At 47.0% G+C, this 27,199-nt stretch overlaps 1 protein-coding gene across 3 annotated transcripts in view; it reads left to right on the forward strand.

Annotated features, from left to right (window-relative positions):
• Positions 1 to 27,199, forward strand: part of EPN1 (epsin 1) — a 48,270-nt gene that overhangs the window by 18,395 nt on the left and 2,676 nt on the right. Inside the window, exons 4-10 of one of the 3 annotated variants that reach the window (XM_083379160.1) lie at positions 7,575 to 7,714; positions 14,446 to 14,517; positions 15,719 to 15,805; positions 18,377 to 18,638; positions 21,968 to 22,135; positions 23,187 to 23,285; positions 24,473 to 24,715. In XM_083379160.1, the coding sequence (XP_083235286.1) occupies positions 7,575 to 7,714; positions 14,446 to 14,517; positions 15,719 to 15,805; positions 18,377 to 18,638; positions 21,968 to 22,135; positions 23,187 to 23,285; positions 24,473 to 24,715 (1,071 nt within the window). The remainder of the gene's footprint in view (positions 1 to 7,574; positions 7,715 to 14,445; positions 14,518 to 15,718; positions 15,806 to 18,376; positions 18,639 to 21,967; positions 22,136 to 23,186; positions 23,286 to 24,472; positions 24,716 to 27,199) is intronic. The other 2 variants (XM_083379161.1, XM_083379162.1) reach the window with 2 other exon arrangements.

Here is a 27,199-nt window from a genome sequence, read left to right on the forward strand (position 1 = left end):
AATATTTTAAATAATTGAATGGCCCTACAGTGAGTTGTTCCACAGCTTAGGACCGTCCCCGACCTTCGCTCATTTCGTAGGGATTTGAAAACTTGGTTTTTTGAGTTGTCTGGCCCAGACTGAGGGGTTTTAATTTTTAATTTATTTATTTATTTATTTATTTTAATTCCATTTATATCCCGCCCTTCTCCGAAGACTCAGGGCGGCTTACAAGCTTAGCAGTAGCCTTCATTCTATGTATATGCCTGCTTATTAGGGCTTTCACACACACCCCAAGCAAGTCAGCTTAATTGCCCCCAACAATCTGGGTCCTCATTTTACCTACCTCGGAAGGATGGAAGGCTGAGTCAACCTTGAGCCTGGTGGGATGCAAACCTGCACTAATTGCAGGCAGCTGGTGTTACTTAAGGAGGCATTAGCCCACTGCTCCACCAAGGCTCTTTTGGGGTTTTAGTTAAGTTCAGGGATTAATTTAATCTTAGTTTTAATCATTTTTAATTGTATATGATGTATTTTAACTTTTAATTTTCCCTGTAAACCACCCTGAGTCCTACGGGAATAGGGCGGTATATAAATTTAAATATAAATAAATAAATAAATAAAATAAGTTGGCCACGGAGAGTCGTCCCATGGAGAGTGGGTCCCAGCAAGTTGTCCCCTTCCGAGTATGTAAGACAGAAGCATCAGTGGAGCCGTAGTATTTTTTTCCTTAGCAGGCAGTAACAGTTGACTTGGAGGTTTAGAAGACAAGCCACAATGGGGATTGAGCCACAACGGGCTGTCTCCAGCCCGTGAGTTGCATGCTGCACATCACAGCCCTTTTTATAGCCTTTGTATCAATTGATTTGCTTTTTGGTAGGCAGAAAAACAGCCACCGCTATTCTGGAGTATGTGCCATATAGGGAAAAAAAAATCTCCCGCCTTTGTCCTAAATGGGGAAAAATAAAAATAAAACACCTGTGAACAAAGTGAAAACACACCTCGGCCTACCTAGCACCGTTCTCCCATCTGCCATAGTTCTTGCCCCCTACCAGAAGATCTTTTAAGTATAGCTCCAGGTCACCAAAAGTTGCTTAAATCAGAGATTTGGACAAGTTACATTGGGTAAGAGTTACATTGGATGTTCGCTTCTTTACATAATAATAATAATAATAATAATAATAATAATAATAATAATAATAATAATAATAATAATAATAATAATAATAATAATATAAAGTTGGAAGGGACCTTGGACGTCATCTAGTCCAACCCCCTGCTCAGGCAGGAAACCCTATACCATTTCAGGCAAATGGCTGTCCAGTCTCTTCTTAAAAACTTCCAGTGTTGGAGCATTCACCACTTCTGGAGGCAGGTTGTTCCCCTGGTTAATTGTTCTAACTGTCAGGAAGTTTCTCCTTAGTTCTAGGTTGCTTCTCTCCTTGACTACTTTCCATCCGTTGCTTCTTGTCCTGCTTTCAGGTGCTTTGGAGAATAGTATATTATAGTATATTATAGAAGTAGGGGCAGATAGGAGTACTTTTTTTTTACCTTACTGAAATAATTAAAATTATTTCAGACTTAATGTTTGACCCTCCCGAGCTTCGTTCTGATCAAGATCCTATTGGTAGCTCTCTGCTTTGCGTTTGGTTCATAATGTAAGCTGGGCTTTTAGCCAATTTTGCAAAAAAAAAAAAAGTGAGCCTTTGTGTGTGGCTTTGTGGAGAAATAACTTTATAACGTGCCTTACCTTTCTTTGGCCTTGCACTATGGAACTCCATTCACTGCTTTAAAGTCAATTAGACTAGTCCAGGGGTAGGCAACCTCGGCTCTTTTATGACTCATGGACTTCAACTCCCAGAATTCCTGAGTCAGCATAGCTGACTCAGGAATTCTGGGAGTTGAAGTCCATGAGTCATAAAAGCCGAGTTTGCCTACCCCTGGACTAGTCAGTTGTTGTTGTTGTTTTTAAAAAAGTATTCTGGATATAGGTAGTCCTCAACTTACAACAGTTCATTTAGCGACCGAAGTTACAATGGGACTGAAAAAAGTGACTTAGGACCATTTTTGACACCTACGTTTGTTGCAGTGTCCCCTTGGTCACGTGATCAAAATTCAGTGACTCATATTTATGACGGTTGCAGTTTTCTTGGGTCATGTGATCTCCTTTTGCGACCTTTTGGCAAGCAGGGTCAATGGGGAAGCCAGATTCACTTAACCAACCATGTTACTAACTTAAAATCTGCAGCGATTAATTTTACAACTTTGGCAAGAAAGGTCATTAAAAAGTGGTGTTGTTGTTGTTTTTAAAAAAGACATGAGAAATGTAAAAGTGTTGGGATGGCCCGTATGAGGAAAATGACTTAACTACTTAAGTGTAATTAACTTTGAGAAAATCTCAACCGGTAAGAATGTTTTGAATATTGCAGAGAAAACAAATTTAAATAAGAATTTTGTAAACAGGATCTATGATGAGGGGTGATCAGTTAGAAAAGAAGCTTTACATTGATTGTCATTATTATTTGCAGAAATATTAGAAAAAATGTCTATATTTAATTGTTATTTATCAAAATAATAAGAATTGTATTAATTCAAGGTTGGCAAAAGAGTATTATTGGAAGAAGAGAAAATCAAGCAAAGCTACTATGTGGACTATGGAATTTTACAAACTAATTGTTATGGATTGTTTTTAAAATATATAAACCCAGACAACATGGCTGTTTACCAAATATTAAGCTGGTTATGTTAAAAAAATCAATAAAATATATTTTTTTAAAAATAAAAAATGGGGTAAAACTCACTTAACGACTGCCTTGCTTAGCAACCTAAATGCGGGGCTCAATTGTGGTTGTAAGTCGAGGACTGCCTGTAATTTCAGGAGAGGCAATACATGTAAAAATCTACATAAGTTCCAGCTTTCCTCTTCTATTACATCTTTCCCTATTTTTTATTAAAATAATTGTAGCGCCGATTGGCTTTCTGTGTGCAAGTAGGATTAATTAGTGGACCTTTTCATGCTGTTGATCAGCACTGAGTCTTTGAAATAGTGCTTTAAAAATGCAACAAACTAAAGTTTAGAAATAATCATCTCATTTCCTTTTGAAGGAACCCATCTGGGAGAGATGCCAACTCTGTTCTCAATGTGCCATGTAGATTTTGTCAAATCACATCACTCGATTTAAGAAACCCAATTTTTGGCTGACAAAATAATTTCCATCAAACAAATAATCTTCTGATTACACATAATTTGAAAGTTTGAGTTTTCTCACCTTGAGGCCCTTCAAGACAATTATTCATGTCCTGGGCACCTCATGATTGGATTATAGCAGGGGTCTTCAAACTTGGCCCTTTTATGACTTGTGGACTTCAACTCCCAGAATTCCTCAGCCAGGCATGCTGGGAGTTGAAGTCCACAAGACCTAAACAGATCACATTTGAAGACCCCTGGATTATGGCATTGTGCTCAAGTCTTTGACTTATAACTGCAGTTGAGCCTGGGATTACAAGCTTACGTCCTTGCAGTCGTATGTCAAGGCACGCACACGACCAACAGTACTTGACTGGCCCTTTTCATGGTGGCCGTTTAGCAAAGCCATTCATATGAATTGGTATTGTTTGCCAAAACTGGCAAAAATTCATTGCAAACTATAGTCGTATGATTGTGGAATGCTGCAACGAATTGTAAAGCCGACCTGCCCGACGTGTGGTCATGTGACCGCAGAGGGAGGTGCCGGCATAACCATTTATGATGGTCAGAGGTGTTTTATGGGCCGTAAATCACCTGTTTCATAACTCTGAACAGTCATAAGATGAAGATTGCCTGTACGTGGGGCTGCCCTTGAAGACTCTCTGGAAGCTACACCTGATTCAAAATCCAGCAGCAGAAACAGCAATAGGGGCCTTTCTGTGTGCCCCATTTGTTATCCCTCCTATGTGAACTGCATTGGCTGCCAGTTGGTTTCTACCATGTTTTCCCCAAAATAAGGCCCAACCGGACAATAAGCCCTAGGGCCTAGCATGATTTCTCAGGACACTTGTAATATAAGCTCCACCCGCAAAATAACCCCCAGTTAAGATCGTCAGCCAGACGGACATATTTAGTGTCGTATTTCCCTTAACATAAGCTCTAACCAAGAAAACCAAGATTAAGAAAACCAAGATCATGGCATCTGGCCCTCTCAATTCCTGGCAAATAGAGGGGGAAGAAATGAAGATAGTGACAGATTTTATTTTCCTGGGCTCCAAGATCACCACAGACGGGGACTGCAGCCAAGAAATTAAAAGACGCTTGCTCCTGGGGAGGAAAGCCATGACAAATCTAGACAGCACACTAAAAAGCAGAGACATCACCCTGCCAACAAAAGCGTGTATAGTCAAGGCTATGGTCTTCCCAGTTGCAATGTATGGCAGTGAAAGTTGGACCATAAGAAAGGCTGAGCACCAAAGAATTGAGTCCTTTGAACAATGGTGCTGGAGAAGACTCCTACGGGTCCCTTGGACTGCAAGGCGATCAAACCGGTCAGTCCGAGAGGAGATCAACCCTGACTGCTCTTTAGAAGGCCAGATCCTGAAGCTGAAACTCAAATACTTTGGCCACCTAATGAGAAGGAAGGACTCACTGGAGAAGAGCCTAATGCTGGGAAAGGTGGAGGGCAAGAGAAGAAGGGGACGGCAGAGAATGAGGTGGCTGGATGGAGTCACTGAAGCAGTAGGCATGAGCTTAAATGGACTCCAGAAGATGGTAGAGGACAGGAAGGCCTGGAGGAACGTCGTCCATGGGATCGCGATGGGTCGGACACGACTTTGCAACTAACAACACAAGCGCTAACTGGAAAATAAGCCCTAATTATTATTATTATTATTATTTATTAAACTTATATACCCCGTAAACTTATATTCTCCCGTAGGACCCAGGGCGGTTCACAAGGCAATTAAAACAACATTACAATACAAAAATTAATAACAATTAAAATAGATTAAATTTTCCTTAATTAAAATATAAAACCCCTATGACTCTGATTAAAAACCCAATTACAATAAGTTAAAAATTAAAAAATTCCTCAGTCCTGGCCGGAAAGCTCAAAGAGCCAGGTCTTCAGGTCCCGGCGGAACGAACGAAAATCAGGGGCAGTCCTAAGCTCTACGGGTAACTGGTTCCAGAGGGCAGGCGCGCCCACAGAGAAGGCCCTCCCCCCTGGGTGTTGCGCGCCGGCAATCCTTTGCCGGCGGCACCCTGAGAAGGCCCTCCCTGTGAGAGCGCACAGGACGAAGGGAACTTGATATCCCGGACTCAAGCCATTTAGGGCTTTATAGGTCATCACCAGCACCTAATGCATCTTTTGGAGCAAAAATTAACATAAGACCCAGTCTTATTTTTGGGGAAACATGTTTAGTACAATTCAAGGTACTGGGTATTACCTATAAAAGCCCTGTTATGTTACAGCACCTGAATATCTTGAGTGACTGCCACTGTGAGTTGTGGAGGGGGGCACGAAGGGAGGCTCAGCCAATCTCACTGTACACGTGTTATACTTTGATAGTAAAGGTTCATTCATTCATTTTTCCAGTCGTTTCTGCCCACAAAATGCATTCTGGCAGAGTGGGCACGCTCCTTCCATTAAATATTGTCATCTTGTGACACCAAGGAAGTATGCCTTCTCCCCCTCTGGAACAGCATCCCGCCAGAGATAAGGATGGCGCCCTCTCTCCTGGGGTTCCAGAAAGCTCCAGAAAACCTGGCTTTGGTCCCAAGACTGCGGTTGATGTATCATTACTTGTCTAGGATCCTTGCCTTCTTTGATTATTATTATTTTTTGTCTGTAAGATTATTTTAGTCTGGACTGTCCATTTAGTTTAATGTTTTTATGGTTTTCTTTTATAGTGGCTAAACTAAACGGGGGAAAAACACTTTGCCTCTACTTTGTCATTCCAGAAAGCCTGAGATAGATAATCCAGAAAATATGACTCTTTGTAGGAAGCTTGATGGCTGAACAAAAATGTGAAGCAGAGTCTTTAAGTCTGTCCAGTGCTCTCTCGGGACAGGAAGCTTCAAGCTTGGAAATGCAGGGTTTTGTTTTCACTGGATCCAGATGGAATTCAGAATTTATGAAATGGAGACACGCTGTAGCACACATACTGGGATTTGCTTAGTCCTGAAGTGTGGTCAGGCTTTTTGTTGTGATTCAGGGTCAGCCTGTGGGTTCGGCAGTTGGGTCGGGCGACTCAGAGGAGGAGGGGGGTGTTGAAGAGCTTGCTGAGGGTGTTGGAGAGCTTGCTGAGGGGGTTGGAGAGCTTGCTGATGAGAGCCCTCAGCCAGGCCCCTCCCACTTGGTCACGACGCAGACCCAACTGTGTGAGCCTGACAGCGTGGATGAAGATGACCCACAGCTGGCCCTGTTCAAGGACGCCCGATGCAGGAGGCAGTCAATCAGGAGTAAACAGAGGAAGGCAATGGGGCACCTCGGAAGGAGGCAGAGAGAAGCCACGCCCTGAACTGTATAAAAGGGGAATGCGTGGGAGGGCTGGTTTGCTGAAGGCAACCGCTTGAATAGCTCCTGTTTCATGGTTCGTGTCTTGTTTTGCTCTGTTTTATGTTAATAAATTTTGCAGGCTTAGTTCCAGCCTCTTGCCGTTTGTAAAGGGGTTGTCCCTGCCTTTTCTGCAGGGCCGGTAGCAGGCTGGTACAGAACACTTTTAACCATTGCTGTAATTACTTTTTACTCCTTCACTTGTGATTTTTAAGTGTTGGATCATCTTGCTAACCTGCACCTGAGGTTCTGCAACCGTAGGAGAAACGTTAACGAACAAGTTGTAAACACAAATGCGGTACAGCGTGAAAGTTACCGCAGTGTGCACAGATTTGCTATAAAATTGGATCAGGTTCTGTCATAAAGGCAACCACAAATGAGGGTGGTGCGAGAGGCTGTGTATTATTTGCAGTTTGTTCTGTACCAGCCTGCTACCGGCCCTGCAGAAAAGGCAGGGACAACCCCTTTACAACCGGCAAGAGGCTGGAATACGCCTGCCAAATTTATAGCTACAAAAACAAACAAGACACAACCAAGAAACAGGAGCTTTAAGAAACATGAACCATCCGAGCGGTTGCCTTCAGCAAACCAGCCCTCCCAGACATTCCCCTTATATAGAGTTCAGGGCGTGGCTTCTCTCTGCCTCCTTCCGAGAAGCCCCATTGCCTTCCTCTGTTTACTCCTAATTGACTGCCTCCTACGTCGGGCATCCTTGAACAGGGCCAGCTGTGGGTCATCTTCATCCACACTGTCAGGCTCACACAGCTGGGTCTCTGTGGTGACCAAGTGGGAGGGGCCTGGCTGAGGGCTCTCATCAGCAAGATCTTCAACCCCTTCAGCAAGGTCTTCAACACCCCCCTCCTCCTCCTCTGAGTCGTCCGACCCAACTGCCGAACCCACAGGCTGACCCTGAATCACAACACAGTTGTTCAGGAGAAATGTCGATTGTCATCTTCTTTCTGCCTACCTGCAACATCACACTTACAGATTGCTTTGGTCCGTCACCTGAGACGGAAAAGATCTGCATTCTGGGTCAACGGTCTCCTGTCTCCTGTTCCCCTTTTTTAGCTTCTTCTGCTTCGTCGTCTTTGGCAAATGCCCCGGTGGAAGCAGAGCAAGCATGGCCCCAGAGCAGTGGGGAAGAAGAACTGCAGCTACAGTTGGCGCTGGCCATGAGTAAAGAGGAAGCGGAGCAGGTAAGCGCCAAGGTAAATCCATCACTGGAGGCTCTTTGGGTGAGTGGAGGTGGGGCAAAGAACGGGCACATGATCATTGATGGGATATAAAATTATATTTCAACGGAGGGGCTGTTATTTGTTGTGCAGGTTCTCCTTTGAATCTGTTGAAGCTTAAGAGCTGTCACGTAGAAGAAGGTGAAACTTTTATTAGATCAGGAATACTGTTTTGATTTGGGACCATTCTCCTATTTCTTCGTAGGAAAAAAAAAACATCTCCAGAAGTTTCCTCTCCCCACCTCAACGACTAGCAGGTTGCTGCAACTGTAGACTTGCATAGGTTATTAACCCAACATCCTCAACTTCATCAAACGTGAAGATGTCTGGGTTTCCATTCCCAGAATCCCACAGCCAGATTGTTGGCCGGGGGATTCTGGGAGTTGAAGTCCACACATTTACAAGTTGCTGAGGTTGAGGAACATAATGCTTGTAGGCCAGGCGTGTCAAACTGGCGGCCCGCAGGCCGGATGCATCATGCCCAGGCCACACCTACCCCTGCTCCGCAAAGGCCAAAAGCATCGCGATACGTCACGGGGTGTGATCAAGTTTGACATCCGTGCTGTAGGCCATGCGGAGAATCAGAAATAAAGAGTGCAGGCTTTCAAATTTTGTTTCCTTTCCCCCCCCCCCCTCCACACTTGGGAGTGATGTCATGGACTTCGCATTAGATCTAATCCCAAAGCATCGCCTGATCCCAGTTATTTTTGTACTTTTCTAATTGCAATTGTAATCCCACCTGAGTAGTATCAGAGGCTCTAAGACAGGGATGTCAAACTGCCGGCCCGCGGGCCGGATGTGTCATCGGGAAGCCACGCCTACCCCATTGCCGGCAATGGCGAAAAAGCTCCGATAACGTTGCCTGAAGTTGTGAGTTTGACATGTCTGCAGGCTCCCCTTGTGCAAGGCAGTTGGGCAAGCTTATAGAGCATCCAACGGCTCCCCTCAGGCTCTGTGCAAAGACTTCATAGCCTCTTAAGGTCTGGTACCTGAAGGATTGCCTTTCCTAACCTCTCTGTTTAAGCAGGAGTGTCCATCTCCCACATGCAGCCCGGTACTGGACCACGGCCAGTTCAGAACCGGGCCCCACAAGCGGAAGGTGGGTGCCCACATGCAGCTCCATTTTTGCAAAGGGCCTGCCGCTGGCACGAATGGAGCTTCGCGCGAGCAAATGGGGCTGTCCTCGCATGCGCCTGCTGCTCTCCCGGAACCATTTCCTCTCTCCCCCTCCCCAAGTCTCCGAAGCTGGAAAGATTGGGGACCACTGTGCGTAGGCACCTGGGATCGTTTTCAAAGCTCTTTCCCCCCCCCAGTGTTTCTCTGCACACACACACACACACACACCATCTTTGATGACAAAAACGTTTTATGAATGGTAAACCCCAATGACTCACCTCCTTTGGATGGTCGCTCATTGGCAATTACTGTTACAACAGTAATTGGGATCTAAACTTCTGTCACTTAAGCCAACAGTCCTAAAGTGCAACATCGTGTGACCTCGTTGTTCAGCAGTGAGAATCTGAACAGTTGTTCGTAGAATCCCCAATGGTTGTTAGGCAAGGATTCACCCCAATCCAAGGCATTCCTGGCTTGGCCTCGCCTAGCCCCGAGCCTCAGTAACCGAAGGGACTGCCTTCTCTTTGCCTCCCCCCACCTGCCCACCTCCGGCCTGTCTTGCCACGTTGGCCACCCTGCAGTCCACCACCTGGTAAGAAACCCAGCTGAGATTTGGACAAGGCTGCATTGCCGGCCTTTGGAAGACAGCCGAGGGCGGCCAGCAGCTGCATCGTGAAGGGCCAGGCCAGGCGCGCCTTGTCAACAGTGGGTGGAAGAAGATGGGGAAGGCCAGCTGGGAGCAGCAGAGCTGGCAAGGTGAGAGGAATGCAGGCTGGCAGGGCAAATGGAGCCCAAGGCCAGGAAAACCCAGAGTGGCAAGAGCTGGTGGAGGGTAGGATGGCCAAAAGGGCAGAGATGGGGGGCAGGTGGGCTGCAAAGCCCCTGAATTTTGATCACATAACCGGAGGGGGACCGGAATGGCCGTAGCGTTGGGGACTGGGCGGTAACTTTCGCTCCTTGCTGCCGTAATTTGAAAAAAAGTTGCCCGATCTTCAACGTGGTTTCCAACTGTGTTGTGCTGCTGTTTTATCAGCAATTATTAATGACTTTCAGTTCTGTGCATTTGTTGTCCAGTTTTGTTGTTGTTGTTTTTTATAATTCAAATAGGCTCCCGGCCCAGCTTAAAAAGATGCTAGTGAGAAAGTCCCTGGGGTTTAATAGTGTAAAAGTTTTTAAAAGGTTGCTTGTAAATGAATTTTATTTTATTTTATTATTTTATTTTACTTTATTTTATTTTATTTTATTTTATTTTATTTTATTTTATTTTATTTTATTTTATTTTATTTTATTTTATTTTATTTTATTTTATTATTTTATTTATTTTATTTTATTTATTTTATTTTATTTTATTTTATTTTATTTTATTTTATTTTATTTTATTATTTTATTTTATTTTATTTTATTTTATTTTATTTTTAAAAAAGGCTACTTTAATCAGCCTCGGCTCGGCTGGAATAATCAGATTGATTTAGGCCAGGGGTAGGCAACCTCGGCTCTTTATGACTCATGGACTTCAACTCCCAGAATTCCTGAGTCATAAAAGAGCCGAGGTTTCCTACCCCTGATTTAGGCGTTGAAATTTTCAAGTCAGATTCATTTGGAAAATTGATCTGAAATTGCCTTCAGATCAAACGATTTGAGTTGAAGCTGCCACCACCTGATGCTGAAGGGGCTAAAAGAGGGTTTGTGGGTAAGTGCCCAGTGCCTGATTAAATGATAACGGGACCGAAAAGAATGGTGCGAACAGACGTGGGTCCAAATAAAAGCAGCAGTAGAATGTGTTGTGTCACTAATCAATCAAAAAGAGGGGAAAAAATCATAATCCTTTAGGGAGCCTTTTTCAACTCAGCTTCTGACAGATGCTTTGGTTTAAAAGTTCATCATCTCGGAACATTGATGATCAAGTGGCCTCGGGCTGTTAGTTGCGGGTAGATCGCAAAGGCCAGAGGGAATCAGATTTGAGGAAGAATTTTTTTTTAAAAAAGAGGCTGCTTTATTAGGGCAGCTTTCCCTCATCTGATGTCTTCCAGATGTGTTGGACTGTAGCTCTCATGTTATAGCTTAGTGAAATGGGCAGAACAGACTGAGGGACACTTGAGGCTGTTGAGAGTCATGGATCTGGTTTAACAATTATGCCTGCAGGAGACAGAGAGTTGTGGTATGGGGCTGATGCTGTCAGTTCCTTCAGCTGTTGCTCCTCTTAGAATATGATCCCTGTTTTAAGATACCTTGATTGGGGAGCCCTTAAGAGGGCCAGGAAGCTGAATTTTTGACAGGGATTCTTTTGAGCACAGCCGAGCTTTAATTTAAGTATTTTGTGATACATCTGGTCAACCTAAAGCAGGGGTAGGCAACCTTGGCTCTTTTATGACTCATGGACTTCAACTCCCAGAATTCCTGAGCCAGCATAATTCTGGGAGTTGAAGTCCATGAGTCATAAAAGAGCCAAGGTTGCCTACCCCTGACCTAAAGGTTGAACTGCTGTCCACAAATCGTCCAGTGCCATTGGAAGTAAAACCAGCTTCGAGCGGTGGGGTGGGCAATATGGTGGTGATCTGACTTTCCTTCTTCCTCCAGGGCTGGTTCCAGTTTACAAGGATAGGGGTGGAGAGGCCCAGTCTATGGCTTCCACTGCATGGGGTTCAATGCTTTCTCCTCTCTCGTTTACTATCTGCATGAAGCCACTGGGTGAGGTCATCCCTTTATTTGGGAATGAGGCATATCGTCAGTGTACAGATGATGCCCAGCTATATATCTCCACCCTGGTCCTTCTGAGTGATGCTGTGGAGGTCCTGTTGATGTCGGGAGGCTGTGGGAGACTTGATGGAGAGCAAGAGGCTTTGGCTCAACCCTAGTAAGACCCAAGTGACTATTTTGGGTTTTAGGATCTCCTTGTTCTGGGGACTTTCCATCTCTTGTTCCGGATGGGATTGCACTGCCCAAGACAGATCCCGTGGACAGTTTGGGAGTTTCCCCCCCCCCCCTGGACTTTTGGCTCCAACTCAAGAAGGCAGCCATGGCTAGGGAAGGCATTGTACAGCTTCACGTTGTGGATCAGTTGCGCCGATTCCTGTACTTGGCTGGGGGATTCTGGGAGTTGAAGTCCACAAGTCTTAAAATTGCCAAGGTTGGACACCCCTGGCTTGCACACAAAATGCCTTAACGATGCTCTTTTATTTACCTTTCCTCTGTTGTAGTTTTCATGTCCCCTCACTCTCCTAAGAAGCCTGCTTCCTCCATCGAATGGACCGCTCTTGGGGGAAAAAAAAAAAGATGTGCTCACTCACTCTGCCTAGGTGAAGCGAAGCCCCAAACTCTTTTTCGGGATAATTAATTCTCCTTAGATCTGGCTGCTATCCAACCGCTGTTCGTTTCCATCACTGAGCTGAGCGGCTGCTCCTACACTTCCAACGTGACTCTCCAGGCGTCAAACTCCTTCCCAGTGATTCTCCATCTTCCAAGTCATAATTGTCTCAAAAGGTGCTTTGGTGGTTTTTTTTTTTTCTTTCTTCAAAAGGCAACTGGATTGTTGTTTTTCCCCCCTGAACTGATGAAGCGTCTTGGATGAGAAGTGAAACTTTTTCTTCTTCTTTTTCCCCAAGGGGGGGGGAGGGGAACAAAAAAACGGTCCAGTTGCCTTTTGAAGAAAAAAAAAATCACCTTTGAGCACCCAGTGCTCTCCTGTTCCTTTGGCTCCTTCCAGACGGATTTGATCCCCTGTCTTCCCTCCCCTCCCCCCACAATGACCCCATCCCACTTGGTCCTCTTTTATTTTCAGCTCCTCGTTTATTCTTGGCACCTTCTTTCCACTCCCCTTGACCACCCCTCCATGCCGCATTTCCTCCTCCTCCTCCTCCACCCTGTTGTTCTAAAACAGGAAGCAAATAAATTACCTTAACAGAGATATCAACTAAGATCTGCGCCACCGCGCTAGATTTTATTTTATTTTTTATTCTGTTTGTATTAAGGAAAGATGTCTAGGTAACAGGATTCCTTCTCCCCCCCCCCAAAAAAAAAAAGTCTAGACGTGGTATGGACTGTTTTTCTTCTTCTTGACACCCCTGTTACGTTCAAGTACGAAAAAGTAATTACTTTTTTTTTTAATGGGGCAGGGGGAGAAAAGTAATTACTTTTTTGGGGAGGGCTTGAGATGATTCGATCCGGAAGTTGGAAAGCTGAGGTAGAGAGAGATGTTTCTCCGTAGCGTTAGCGGAAGTTGCTTTTTCCCTTCTCCAGAGCCTGGCTTTTATACAGGATAGACCAGGGGTAGGCAACCTCAGCTCTTTTATGACTCATGGACTTCAACTCCCAGAATTCCTGAGCCAGCATGGCTCAGCTTGGAAACCTCTCCCTTTCCCCTCAGCATGGCTGGCTCAAGAATTCTGGGAGTTGAAGTCCACAAGTCATAAAAGAGCCAAGGTTGCCTACCCCTGGGATAGACAGAATATTCTACACCTGCTGCACATCCAACATCTTCTCTCCGACTCTCTATTGACAGCTCACTTGCCTACATCCAGTTTCTGCCAGGCTGATGCTTCACAGACGTGGACATTAGCATAAAAATATGTCTTTCTTCTCCCACAGAGAAGGCATCCACTTTCCAGGTACCGTCAGGCTGTGGCCCTCGCTCCACTGTGCTTTGAAGAGTGTAGGGAGGGAGAGCTGATAAATGAGTACCATAGCAGCCTGGTTTCTTCATGCCCTATTTTGATCATTTGACTACCCAGTTTCAGCCTTCTCTGCCTGGTGGCGCTCTAGAGAGCTTGGACTTCAGTTCCCACCATTCATGGAAGCGGACGTCCATCACACACCTGATTGGGAAGGGTGAACCCCCCCACCTAAAGTGATTATTAAAAGGGTGGGAACTGAAGTGAGGCTACCTTGCTGATTCTTGGACCTGTGCGGACATATTTCTCGACATATATCACGATGCAGTTTTTGCTTACTAGAACGCTACTTAGGGCTTGGAGCGCTTTTGAATTTTTTTGTGAGAACTGCTTAATTGTAGCCAGGAAGAGAAAGTCAGACTTCGCAAGTATACCTAGAACTAACTGGTTTGGCCAGTTTTGAGGGAAATGGGAGTACTGGATGCGAACTTGGTAGTTTTCTTGCAGACATTTCATTACCCAGCTAGGTAACATTATCAAGGCTAGATAATGGGGTTTTGCACTGATAATATTATCTAATTGGGCAATAAAACGCCTGCAAGAAAACAACCAAGCTTGGAGAGCATCCAGGACCCCACAGTTCAATTGAGAGGTACAAATGTTTTCTCGGAAACTGAATATTATTGGGCAGTTCAAAATCTGGGAGGTGATGGGCTAGTTCAGGGGTCTGCAACCTTGACAACTTTTAAGACTTGCGAACTTCAGCGTAGCTGACTGAGGAATTCTGGGAGCTGAAGTCCATGAGTCTTAAAGTGGTCAAGGCTGCAGACCCCTGGGCTAGTTCCTTCGATTGGGCTTTTGCAACCCAGTGTGGAAATGGCTTTGAGAACTGGAGATACCCTCCGTCTGTCTGTCTTCTCCTCCTACCTCTCCATGTGTCAAACTCCATTCCATGCCTCTTATGTTGTGTTTCTTCCCTCCCAGCCCCCTGCAGTGGCCGACGAAGACCTACAGCTCCAGCTAGCCCTTAGCTTGAGCAAAGAGGAGCACGACAAGGTTAGACTGCTGTCATGACACCCCACTCAGTTCTTCCTGAAATAATCAACTAAACCACTTTCTCGGAGCTAGTCTTGACCCCCCCCCCCTCACACTTTTCTAACTAACGTGGCATTCTCGGTCTCTCCAAGCCCCCATCCAAAGCAGGGCGATGGCAACAATCTCTCTGTTTTCAACTTTAGCCTTCCTGAATTATCCACTCCCTGGTTAATTGTCCATTCTTCAGTTGGCCAGTTTCCAGGTTTCTCCCAATGAGAAGCTGGTTAATAAAACCGGTCAATCCAGGTATCCTAAGCTTGACTGGGCTATGACTTTTAACCTCAGGCCTACTAAGGTATTCCATGAATGTCTCCAGAAGCTGGGAGACAATATCCCGGAGGAAAATGTACTTATGAGTTGCTGATGAGAAAGAGGGATCAGACCCTCGGTTGGAAAGGAAGGCCACAATTTGGAACAAAGAGTGGGATGTCTTTTCGGATTTCTTTTCTCACCTTAGCTAAAGGTGAGGTGGAAAGGCAAGAAAAAGAAGACTTTTTTTAAAAAAAAAATCTGTGCTATCTCTGGATTTTACTGGATTCACCCAGTAGATGAAAAGATGCAAGTACCAGAAATTCAGCCAGTAAAAATCCAAGAACGAGAAGTTAACGCTGAGATTGCGGGGCACCTTGAAGGTCATGTAAGTTTTGAGCCTGGGGGAGTCGCAGTGACTAGAAGATGCTTCCGCTTGGACTCCACTTTCATGAACCGCTGACCAAAACAGTCAAAATTCAGGATTCCCATTATTTGGCAGCAGCTAGTTGGAAGGTTAGGATAGGGCAGGGGTAGGCAACCTCGGCTCTTTTATGACTCGTGGACTTCAACTCCCAGAATTCCTGAGTCAGCATAGCTGACTCAGGAATTCTGGGAGTTGAAGTCCACGAGTCATAAAAGAGCCGAGGTTGCCTACCCCTGGGATAGGGTCTCGCTCACTTCTCTCTCTCTCTCTCTCTCTCTCTCTCTTGGATGTTTTTTTCTGAAGATAACTTTTCACGCAGTACAGAAACAACAGTAGCAGATGCTTCAAACCTGATCTGGTCCCTGGCCAAGCTGCTGCTCCGTCTGTATTCTGGCTCTTGCTCTCTCTGTGCCAAAGGTGAGTAACTACTTCTCATTTTCTACTGCCTCTGTTCATGCCTCTGTCCTTTTCGCAACCCTCTTGCAGGAAGAGCGGATCCGGCGCGGGGACGACCTACGCCTCCAGATGGCCATTGAAGAGAGCAAGAAGGAGACGGTCCCTGCCAAGGAGGAGGTGAGATGGGAGAGACAGGCGGGCGGCTGCCTGCCATGATAGTTAAAGAGGATCTCTCGCCCAAAGGGGTGATGTGGGTGGGAGGAGGGCATCGCGGGGCAGCAAGTATTTCCCTTTGCGCCCCGTGGAGTCAACTCCGAGGGGCATCTGGCCGGTCCCTTCTGGAAAAAAAAGAGAATGCTCAAGTAGAAGGCCTGTCAGGCACAAGCAACTAGGAACCGGAGTTTTAAGTACTTCAGGTTTATTTACTAGTAGTCCTCAACTTACAACCCTTCACCTAGTGACCATTCGAAGTCGCTGGAAAAAGTGACCCTTTTGCACACTTATGACCTCTGCAGCCTCCCCCTGGCCCACGGGATCAAAATTCAGACAACTCATATTTGCAATGTCCCCAGGTCACGAGATCGTCTTTTGCTACTCTCTGACAGGCAAAGTCAATGGGGAGGCCAGATGCACTTAACAGCTGCAGTGATTCACTTAAGAACTGTGGCAAGAAAGGTCGTAAAATGGCACAAAACTCACTTAGCCAATGTCTCGCTTAACAATCGGAATTTTGGCCTCCGTTATGGTCTTACGTCGAGGACTGCTAGTACATACTACCCATACACAAGAATCTGACCTACTGACGGTCAAAGCAAATTGGCGCCTGATAACAGTCAATGGAATTCAAGGGGGTCTGGACTTCGATTTCTTGTGGGAGTGGAGTGATTCCAAACTGATGATACACTTGGCTCCTCCCCCGGGCTCAGCCTGGTCATCTCATACAACAGGGGTCTTCAGACTTGGCCCTTTTATGACTTGTGGACTTCAACTCCCAGAATTGCTCAGCCAGCATGCCTGGCTGAGGAATTCTGGGAGTTGAAGTCCACAAATCATAAAAGGGCCAAGTTTGAAGACCCCTTGTCCTACAAGACCTATGCTTGACTCTAGCAAAACACCTCTTAGCAACATTGTGAAATATCCCACCTTTCTGCCCCGGGGTGCACTCAACTCAACGAATGCCATTTTATATCTTCTTCCAAAGAACTTTACGCATGGACGCTTTACTTTTGTCTTTCCACAAATACTGTGTTGTCAACTAAACCAAAGGTGAATATAAATCAAAATCTCTCCCTTGATTTCTGACTGGTTTGCAGGTCATCCTCGTGGGTGCTCTGTCTCCCCTTTTTCCTGTAATACTGTCGGAGTTGAAAGGACTTTTACAATTTAAATGACACTTCCCAAAATAAAAGGAAAAGAAAGCCAGAAGTAGACCTTTAGTGTAACGAGGCCTTTGAATTCAGTTACTGAGGACAGGGTGACAAGCTGTTGCAATTGGCTCTGGTTCATAATAAATGTTCAGGTAAACCAATTCTGCCCACTTCTAAGAGCAAGATTTTTTAATAATATTTATTTATTTATTTGGGGGGCGTATAGCGTCTGTAGAGGTCATGCAATCACTGATATATAGCACTCACAAAATGCAGTATCTATACAAACACCAACACGAATATAAATTTATTTGCTGATGAAATTTATTTGCCGCTTATCTCTTATCCAACGACTCTGGGCAGCTCAGAGCATGAAGACGTTAGAGCAGTGGTGGCGAATCTTTTACAGAACCGAGTGCCCAAACTGCAACCCAAAACCCACTTATTTATCGCTGGGTGCCAGGTGGGCGTGGCCCACTGGGTGGGTCTGGCTGTGGTGGTCATGGCAGATGGGGTGGGTGTGGTCACCTCAATGTTGCTCGTGGGGCGGGACACCTGTGGGGAGTGGGCAGGGTTGGGGGAGCTCCAGGAGGTCTCTGGCAGGTGGGGCGGTAGGCAGGAGACTCATCTTGTGGGGTGAGGCGAGGCAGGGTGGGGGTGCCATTGCCATGGGGCAAGGCAAGGACTGGGGCAGCTGCTGCCTGACACCATCGGCCCCCGCACACAGAGGCCAGCGAGCGCATGGGGGCCAACGGTGTCTATCAGTAGCCACAGCCTGCTGGCCCCTCGACAGGCGCACTCTGGGGCTCCACAGCCCGTCACCAGCAGTTCAAAGAAGCCGCCTCCAAGATGGATGGTCGGCCAACAACGGAGGAGGCGATGCAATGGGTCGTGCCCGGGAAAAGGAGAGCATGCGAGGCCAGGAGGGACGGGATGGGGGGGAGGGAAACCAGCCGTGCCGGGATGCATTCAGCCCCGTGGGACCTTGGCGAATTAGCAGGCGGCTGGTTGAAGAGGGACAGTTGCCACCTCCGGGGCATGGCACGGGTGCCCACAGAGAGGGCTCTGAGTGCCGCCTCTGGCACCCGTGGCATAGGTTCGTCACCACTGCATTAGAGCATTAAAAAACACTAAAATCAGCAATCATCGAAACACAGCGGACAAAACCATTCACAGTTTAAATAAGAGCATCAGCATGTAGGTTTACATTTAGGGCTGGGTGTGAATCCGTGCCTCGTCTTCCTAGTCCTAGTCCACATTCCTAACGCTACATTCCAGCAGGACGCTCTAGGCACCACTGGATGTTAAATCGCACAGTGAAGGGGCGCTATAATTTTTCTCTTTCCCACCCACAATCTCTGTTGCCTTCTCCATCACCCAGTCATCCTTGATGGACCTTGCTGATGTCTTTACTGCTCCGCCACCTGCTGACCCGTGGGGTGCTCAGCCTGCTCCTGCTGACCCTTGGGGTGGCTCTGCCACAGTGGTGCCTGCCACCCGCACGGACCCCTGGGGACCCCCTGCTGCTGGAGCAGCCCCTACAGGAGATCCATGGGGAACTTCCGCAGCGCCTCCTCCTGCACCCCCCTCGGACCCCTGGGGGCCCCCCCCGGCTGCCAGCGCTGATCCCTGGAAGGCCGAAGGTAAGGACCAGCTCTTTGTTTGAAACGTTCTTCATCTCTGATCACCTGGACTTTTTATTTATGCACTTGTGTGCGGTTCCTCTTCTGAAGAGATCTTTTAAGAGGAGGAGGGTGGCCAAGGTGGGGATCCCGCTGCATTTCATAAGACCCGTGGACGAGGCTGTTTACAGTAGCTGCCTCCTCTGCTGCGAGCTGCTTGGGGGAGTGTAGAGAAAAGAGTGCAGAGCAAGGGTGGACAATTATGGCAACTTTAGGACCTGTGGACTTTGACTCCCAGAATTCCTGGCTGGCTCGGGAACTCTGGGAGTTGAAGTCCACAGGTCCTAAGGTTGCCACAGTTGGAGCCGTGATAAAAAAGAAAATGGAGGTAATAGAACCAGGGTGTTCCCATCCCCTTTTGGTTCTGTCACCCGCTCCTGCTTGCTTTATCCCTTCCCAGCGTGCAGCTTCCCACAGATTAACCTTTGTGTGAATTGACTCTTTGCAGGTTCAGAAAGCCTGCCTGTTCCTTTTCAGTCATGAAAGGTGTGGGGAAAAATAATAATGTTTCAACCAGGTCAGGTCAGCACCAGGCTAGATGAGGCTTTCTTTTATGCTGCCCTCAGTCCCGGGATGAAGGACATAGTCGCCGCCAGAATTCCTCCTGGCCTCTACAACCATGGTGGTCTCTCTGCCTCTGCTTTTTAATGAAGAGGTTCTCTGTGGCTTGTCCTAAAAGCCTCACACAGCCTCTTTATCCATTGGAAGAGAGAGCCTTGGCGTGCAGAGCAGACCCTCTTTAACCAAAGGCCCAGTTCTACTCTTAGCTTTCCTGACGAAGGTGTCAGGACCCACCCCAAACCACGTCTTAGGAAGACAAAACTCTTGGAGCCAAATCTTAGTCCAAAAGGAATCTTTACTATGACATGCTTGGTTGTAGGAGGCGAGACAGGACTTAATATTTCCACGATGTAAACCCTTATAAAGAGTTCCCGGTTTAACCCCCCTTAATCCCCATTTGGTCAGTCCCCCATCCTTCCTCTCGTATCATCCATCTCGTGGGGAAAAGGAACTTAGGACCCTTTTGTTTATTGCTGTCTACCGTGACAAAAACCAGATGCTAGCCCCCCCTTTTGTTTCCCCAGTTCAAAAGGCTTCTCCTTTCCTTTGAAATGCCTATTGCCGGTTCAATACACATCTATCCTCTTCTCTTCGGGAGATGGCAGAATCCATGGGATATGTTTGAAACATTCCATTTATGAATATGATATAAATGGATTCTGACGGAAGGGCTCTCAGCAGACAATGGACGTTTGTCCTTTTTTGGAACTGAAATGCCCTTTTGAAGGTGAGCAACCACCGCTATGGACCGTGTGGTCTCACCATAGATTTGGGGAAAGGCATTATAGATAGTCCTCAACTTACAACTAGTTGCTTAATGACCCAGAGCTACTTACCTCCCATTTGTTAAGTTGTGACGCTTGCGTACCCTCTAGACCCGGGGTAGGCAACCTCGGCTCTTTTATGACTCATGGACTTTAACTCCCAGAATTCCTGAGCCAGCTATGCTGGCTCAGGAATTCTGGGAGTTGAAGTCCAAGAGTCATAAAAGAGCCGAGGTTGCCTACCCCTGCTCTAGACCACTTTACCACCCTTGTCCCATGATTGCACTTTGGGCACTTGGCAACTAGCTCATCCTTATGGCCATTTGCAGCATCCCATGGTAACATGACCACATTTTACAACACATTGTTGCCAATTTCCAGCATTTACTTCTGGTTTCTGGCAAAAAAAAAAAACCCAACACAAAACCCATGGGAGAAAACCGGTTCTCTTGATGACTGCCACGTTTGCTTCATGTCTGCCACAGAAAATGTCAAAAAATCAGGTCCAGTTACATGATACCTCAATTTACAACCAGAACAACTTACGACCATAATTCCAGGCTCAATTATAGTTGGGAGAACTACCTGTATTAAATTGGCACTTCTAGTTTTTCCTAATAATTCCACAAATGAAATTTTCCTTTTTTGGAGCAAGGTCATGCTGGATTAATGTTTTTTTTTTGTTTTTTTAAATCAAGCTGTCCTCTGTTAACCCCAAGATCCCTTTTCCTGGTCTGTCACTGCCAGTTCAGATCTCTTTTAACATATATATTTTGTGCCAACACATGCCCCTTTAATTTAATTACATTTAACTGCATTTGCTGTTTGAAAGCCTATTTAGCTCCAAAATGGGCATTCTTTGAAAACTCTCACGGTTTGCTGTCATCAGCAAACAGAATCACTTCAGTGCTTAGCCCTTGTTCCAGGTCATTGAAATATCAAATAAAAAGTATTGGTCACAGCACCTGTGGCCGGAGGGTAGATGCTTTGCACAATTGAGAATTGCCCATTTATTTTTGTCACTCATTTCATTTTTTTTAATCAGTTCCCAGTCCCTGAGTATATCTACACTTTTAACCCAGGGCAGCTGACTTTGCTCAAGATCAGGGGTCTCCAAACCTGTCAGCTTGAAGACTTGTGGACTTCAGCTCCCAGAATTCCTCAGCCAGCACGGCTGGCTGAGGAATTCCAGGAGTTGAAGTCCACAAGTCTTCAAGTGGCCAAGTTTGAAGATTCCTGCTTCAAGACCCCTTGGCGAGGGCTTTTTGAAAATCCAAGTACACAATGTCTACTAGGTGTCTTGTCCACATGCTTGTTCCCACCTTCCAAAAACTCCCAAAAGTTTCAAGGGGAATCACTCACCTTTTTGGAAGCCAGGTTGGCTTCTTTCCAGGTACTGCTTTTTCTTTCCTGTGTTCTTTTGGGATCTTAGCGAGCCCCTTCCAGTTAGGAGGTTGAGGTGGATGCATAAATTATCTAACAGGGAAGGCCATTTCCTTCGCTCGAGTTAAACCTCTACGCCAGCGTTTCCCAACCTTAGGAACTTGAAGATGCGTGGACTTCAACTCCCAGAATTCCCCAGCCAGCTATGCTGGCTGGGGGAATTCTGGGAGTTGAAGTCCACGCATCTTCAAGTTCCTAAGGTTGGGAAACACTGCTCTACACAGTTTTGATGGTCCTTCACCAGTGGAAAACTCGCTTCCTGATTGCCACACGGAATGCAGACGAGCAGTTAGAAGAGACTTTGGGAGTTCTCTAGTCCAGCCCCCACCCCCAGCAGAAGACCTTGTACCCTTCTGTTCAATCTCTTCTTAAAAACGTCCTGTGGCCGAGCATTATTTGGGCCAGCCTGCTCCTCAAAACCCTCCCGTGTTTTCCTTGTGCCGCCGGATCTAAACATGCCACCGTTGCAGGACAGGCTGTCCTCCTATTCCATCTCTGACACGCTTCGTGTTTCCTTCCCAGGTGGGACTTCTGTGGGGCCCACAACAGCACCGCCCACAGACCCATGGTCCTCCGGCACGGCTCCCACCTCCCAAGGAAAGCCCGCTCCCGATCCTTGGGCTCCAGCGCCCACTTTTTCAGATCCCTGGGGGGGTTCCCCTTCCAAGCCGAGCACCAACGGCATGGCAGGTAAGGATGAAATTCGGAGTAGGGTCCTCGTCCTCTCGCTCTCTTTTCGAATTTCCGAAAATGATGATTAAGAGTCAAATACAACTGGGGGGAAGGGGGAGATGCCACCGTCTTCATCGCCACCCTGGCCAGCAGCCCAAAGTCCTTCACCAAGAATGGTTCCCCCCCCAATGCTTCCTCTGGTATGTTGGACTGCAATTCCCATCATTCATGTTCCTGATGGGTATTGGTGCAGGATGGGAATTAAATTATGATGGAACCTGTGAGTGTGTGGGGCTGGGAGAAGGTTAGTGAGGGTGGGTTTAGGGAGCAGTTTCCAGCGGTTGATTCCTGAGAGATTTTCCTGCTAATAAGATGTTGAGACTCTAGAAAGAGTACAGAGAAGAGCAACAAAGATGATCGGGGGACTGGAGGCTAAAACATATAGGGAACGGTTGCTGGAATTGGGTATGTCTAGTTTAACGAAGAGAGGGGTGAGGGGTGACTTGATAGCAGTGTTCCAATATCTCAGGGGCTGCCCCAAAGAAAGAGGGAGTCAGGCTATTCTCCAAAGCACCTGAAAGCAGGACAAGAAGCAACGGATGGAAACTAATCAAGGAGAGAAGCAACCTAGAACTAAGGAGAAACTTCATGATAGAACAATTAACCAGTGGAACAACCTGCCTCCAGAAGCGGTGAATGCTCCAACACTGGAAGTTTTTAAGAAGAGACTGGACAGCCATTTGCCTGAAATGGTATAGGGTTTCCTGCCTGCGCAGGGGGTTGGACTAGATGACCTCCAAGGTCCCTTCCAACTTCTTATTATTATCAATGTGTCTGAAACTGGATTCTTACAACAGTCACCGGGCTCAGAGTCGGAGATGGGATGGAAACAGACATCCCAGGTGTAGTGAAGAATTATCAGCACATTAAAGGGAATAATGAAGGTCTTTCTCGCTGGGTCAGCTGAAGGGGAAGGACTCCTAGTTCAGAGTTGGGGTGGAGGGCCTCTTCTTGCTGCCAGCTAATCCTTCTGCCCCATCCTTCCTTTTGTGCCCTGTTCCTCTCCCAGCTGCCAGAGGCTTTGAGCAGTTTGATGACGGGGACAGGGATGAATTCTCTGATTTTGACAGCCTGCGCCCAGCGCTGCCCAAATCTGGAAGCAGCACAGGTCAGCCTTGCTTTCCCCCCTCCTTCCCCCTCCCTCCCTCCCTCCCTCCCTTTCCTAGGCATGGTTCCTAACGCTGCATCCCCGTGTTTTTTTTTCCAACTTTGGCAGCTTGAAGAGGCGTGGACTTGCAACTCCCAGAAGTCCCCAGCTAGCCATGCTGTCTGAGGACTTCTTGAGCATTGAAGTCCACGCCTCTTCACCTTTGCCGTGTTTGAGAAACACCACGCTAACCTCCCCTTCCCTCTAACCCATCCAGGCCGCTGGTTTGCGGACTAGATGACCTCTCGCTCCCCTGGCCTGGGAGAGAATTTGCATGCTCCTCCCTTTGATTCTCTCCCTTCCCTATCTCCTCTGACCTCGTTTGGACATTGGCTTTCCAAACTACCTGTTCTTTGCACACAGTTTGAAAAGGGATGGGGAAATAATTTAATGCTTTAATTAACAAAAAAACTAAAATCTGGGGAAGGGAGGGTTCTCTGTGGTTTGGGGAATGGGGGCAAAATGATTGTGGGAAGTCATAAACCAAGCACAATTCCTTGTATGGCCAGCCAGTTGCCCTGTCTGTAATGGGGCCTGAGTTTTCCGTCCATATTCTCTGTACATCTGGATATTTACTCTCTCCCTCTCTCTCCCTCCCTCTTCTTCTCCCTCCCTTCCTCCCTCCCTCCTCCTCTCTTCCTCCCTCCTCTCTCTCCCTCCCTCCCTCTTCCTCTCTCTTCCTCTCTCCCTCCCTCTTCCTCTCTCCCTCCCTCCCTCTTCCTCTCTCTCCCTCCCTCCCTCTCTCTCCCTCCCTCCCTCTCTCTCCCTCTCTCTCTCCCTCCCTCCCTCTTCCTCTCTCCCTCCCTCTGCCTTTCTCTCTCCCTCTTCCTCCCTCCCTCCCTCTCTTTCCCTCCCTCTCCCTCCCTCCCTCCTCCTCTCTCCCTGCCTCCCTCTTCTTCCCTCTCTCTCCTCCCTCTTCCTCTCTCCCTCCCTCTTCCTCTCTCTCTCTCTCCTTCCCTCTCTTCCTCTCCCTCCCTCCCTCTTCCTCTCTCCCTCCCTCCCTCCTCTCTCTCCCCCTCTCCCTCCCTCCCTCTTCCTCTCTCTCTCTCCTTCCATCCCTCCCTCCCTCTCTTCCTCTTTCGCTCCCTCCCTCTTCCTCTCTCTCCCTCCCTCCCTCCCCCCCCTCTCTCTCATTTCTTGTTCCACAGGTGAACTGTCCCTCTTAGCAGGGGAGGTCCCTCTCTCTCAGGCGGGTAGTGGCAAGGACAGCCCCAATGCCTTTGATATGGCTGCCGTGGCTGGGTCACTGCCAGAGACCTGCAAGCCGATGCGTAAAACTCCCGAGTCATTCCTGGGTCCCAACGCAGCCCTCGTGGATCTGGACTCGCTGGTTAGCAAACCTGCTGCTCCACCCAGCAGCACCAAGGCTTCCAACCCCTTCCTCCCCCCTGGTAAGGGTTTGTGTGTCTTGGGGTGTCAGGGGGAGCAAATAAAGGGGCTCCTGCTCATTGCTGTGCTCAAGAAGAACCAAACTTGGTTTGAGGTGTAGGAAATGGGTCCCATTCCACCGATGTCGCCGAGATAGAAATAAAAAGGAATCATCCTTGTTTGAATTAATTACAGGTAGTCCTCGACTTACGACCACAACTGAGCCCAGAATTTTATGTTGCTAAGTGAGAAATTTGTTGAGTTTTGTCCCATTTTGCAACTTTGCTTGTGAAGTGAATCGCTGCAGTTGTTAAATTAGGAACGCGCTTGTTAAGTGAATCTGGCTTCCCCATTGACTTTGCTTGTCGCGAAAGGGGATCACATGACCCGGGGATCACTGCAGCGGTCATAAATATGAACCAGTTGCCAAGCATTTGAATGTAAATCACATGATCATGGGGATGCTGCAATGGTCATAAGTGTGAAAAATGGTCATAAGTCACTTTTTCCAGTGGCGTTGTAACTTTGAACGGTCACAAACAAACTGTTGTAAGTCGAGGACTACTTGCATAAGCAACACTGAAATCAGACTAGCCAGTTTGGTCTAGTGGTTATGGCACCAGGCTAGAAAACAAGAGGCTGTGAGTTCAAGTTCCACCTTATCCATGGGTAACTTGGGGCCAATCACTAGGAGACTTTGAGTTATAGTCCCGCCTTAGCAATGAAAACCAGGTGGGTCATTTGGGCCGATCACCAGGAGACTGTGAGTTCTAATCCTGCCTGAGATATGGAAGCTGGCTGCATGACTTTGGGCCAGTCATGGTCTCTCAGCCCAACCCACCTCACAGGGATGTTGTTGTGGGGGAAATAGGAGGAAGGTGTGTTTGCCACCTTCAGTTATTTTTAAAAATAATAAAGGCGGGATACAAATAAATAAAATTTAAATTGGTTTTTGAAGTAGCTTTCTCTCAATTTGACTGCCTGACAAAATGTTAACTAGCACACCCCCATTTTTCTCAGCTGGTGTGGGAATTATGGGATGTGATTGCCAAAAATATTTCAGAGTAGTGGTTCAGGTTTTTGACTGTGGAGACCAAGATTCAAGTTCCCACTTCACTTTAGGACTTACTGAGTCAGTCACGATCAATCCAGCCTACCTCAAAGGGTTGCTGTGATTGTGAATGAAATGAATGACTCCATGCGTGTCATCGAAAGCAGGGGTGTCAAACTGCCGGCCTGTGGGCCGGTTGCATCATGCGGAGGCCACGCCCACCCCAGCTCCGGCCATGCGAAAAAAGTCGCCACGCGCCGTGACACGTCACGTGACGTGGCGAGTTTGACATCCGTGTTCTAAAGGAAGGGTAGGAAATAAAGGCTGTAAGACTAAAAAGGTAGAACTTTCTTTATCTGGATGGGTGCCTGTTTGGGGAAAGCTGTGTGAAGGTTTATTCGTAGAAGAGAGTTTGCTGGCCTGAAGCAGGACCAGACTGACAGGTACTGTAGAATCTTCTAGAGCAGGGGTAGGCAACCTTGGCTCTTTTATGACTCGTAGACTTCAACTCGTGACCTCCCGATTGGACTACTGCAACGCTCTCTACATGGGGCTGCCCTTGGGGACCACCCGGAGGCTTCAGCTGGTGCAGAATGCAGCCGTGCGGGTTGTGATGGGGGTTTCCCGATACTCCCACGTAACACCTCTGCTCCGCGAGCTGCATTGGCTTCCGGTTGCCCTCCGGGTGAGATTCAAGGTGCTGGTGATGACCTATAAAGCCCTAAATGGCGAGGGTCCGGGATATCTGAGGGAACACCTGCTGCCGGCATCAAGCTCCCTTCGTCCTGTGCGCTCCCACAGGGAGGGTCTTCTCAGGGTACCGCCGGTAAAAGATTGCCGGCGGACAATACCCAGGGGGAGGGCCTTCTCTGTGGGTGCGCCGGCCCTTTGGAACCAGCTGCCTGTAGAGCTTAGGACTGCCCCTGACCTTCGCTCATTCCGCCGGGATCTGAAGACCTGGCTCTTTGAGCTTTCCGGCCTGGACTGAGAATATTAATTGGGATTTTAATTGTATTTTAATTGGGGTTTTATTTCAAGGTCAATATAATCTTTTTAATTGATTTTAAGTTTTGTAATTTGTTGTATTGTTTTTTAAAAAAAACCTTGTGAACCGCCCTGAGTCCTACGGGAGAAGGGCGGTATATAAAATAAATAAAGAAAGAAAGAAAGAAAGAAAGAAAGAAAGAAAGAAAGAAAGAAAGAAAGAAAGAAAGGGCAGTATATTAAATAAATAAATAAATAAATAAATAAATAAATAAATAAATAAATAAATAAATAAATAAATAAATAAATAAATAAATCACTCACTCACTCACTCCCAGAATTCCTGAGCCAGCTGGAATTGGTGAGGGGAAAGGGAGAGGTTTCCAAGCTGAGCCATGCTGGCTCAGGAATTCTGGGAGTTGAAGCCCACGAGTCATAAAAGAGCCAAGGTTGCCTACCCTTGTTCTAGACT

The sequence above is a fragment of the Vipera ursinii genome (assembly GCF_947247035.1).
Source record: "Vipera ursinii genome assembly, chromosome: Z".
In the NCBI taxonomy this organism is placed as follows: Eukaryota; Metazoa; Chordata; class Lepidosauria; order Squamata; family Viperidae; genus Vipera; species Vipera ursinii.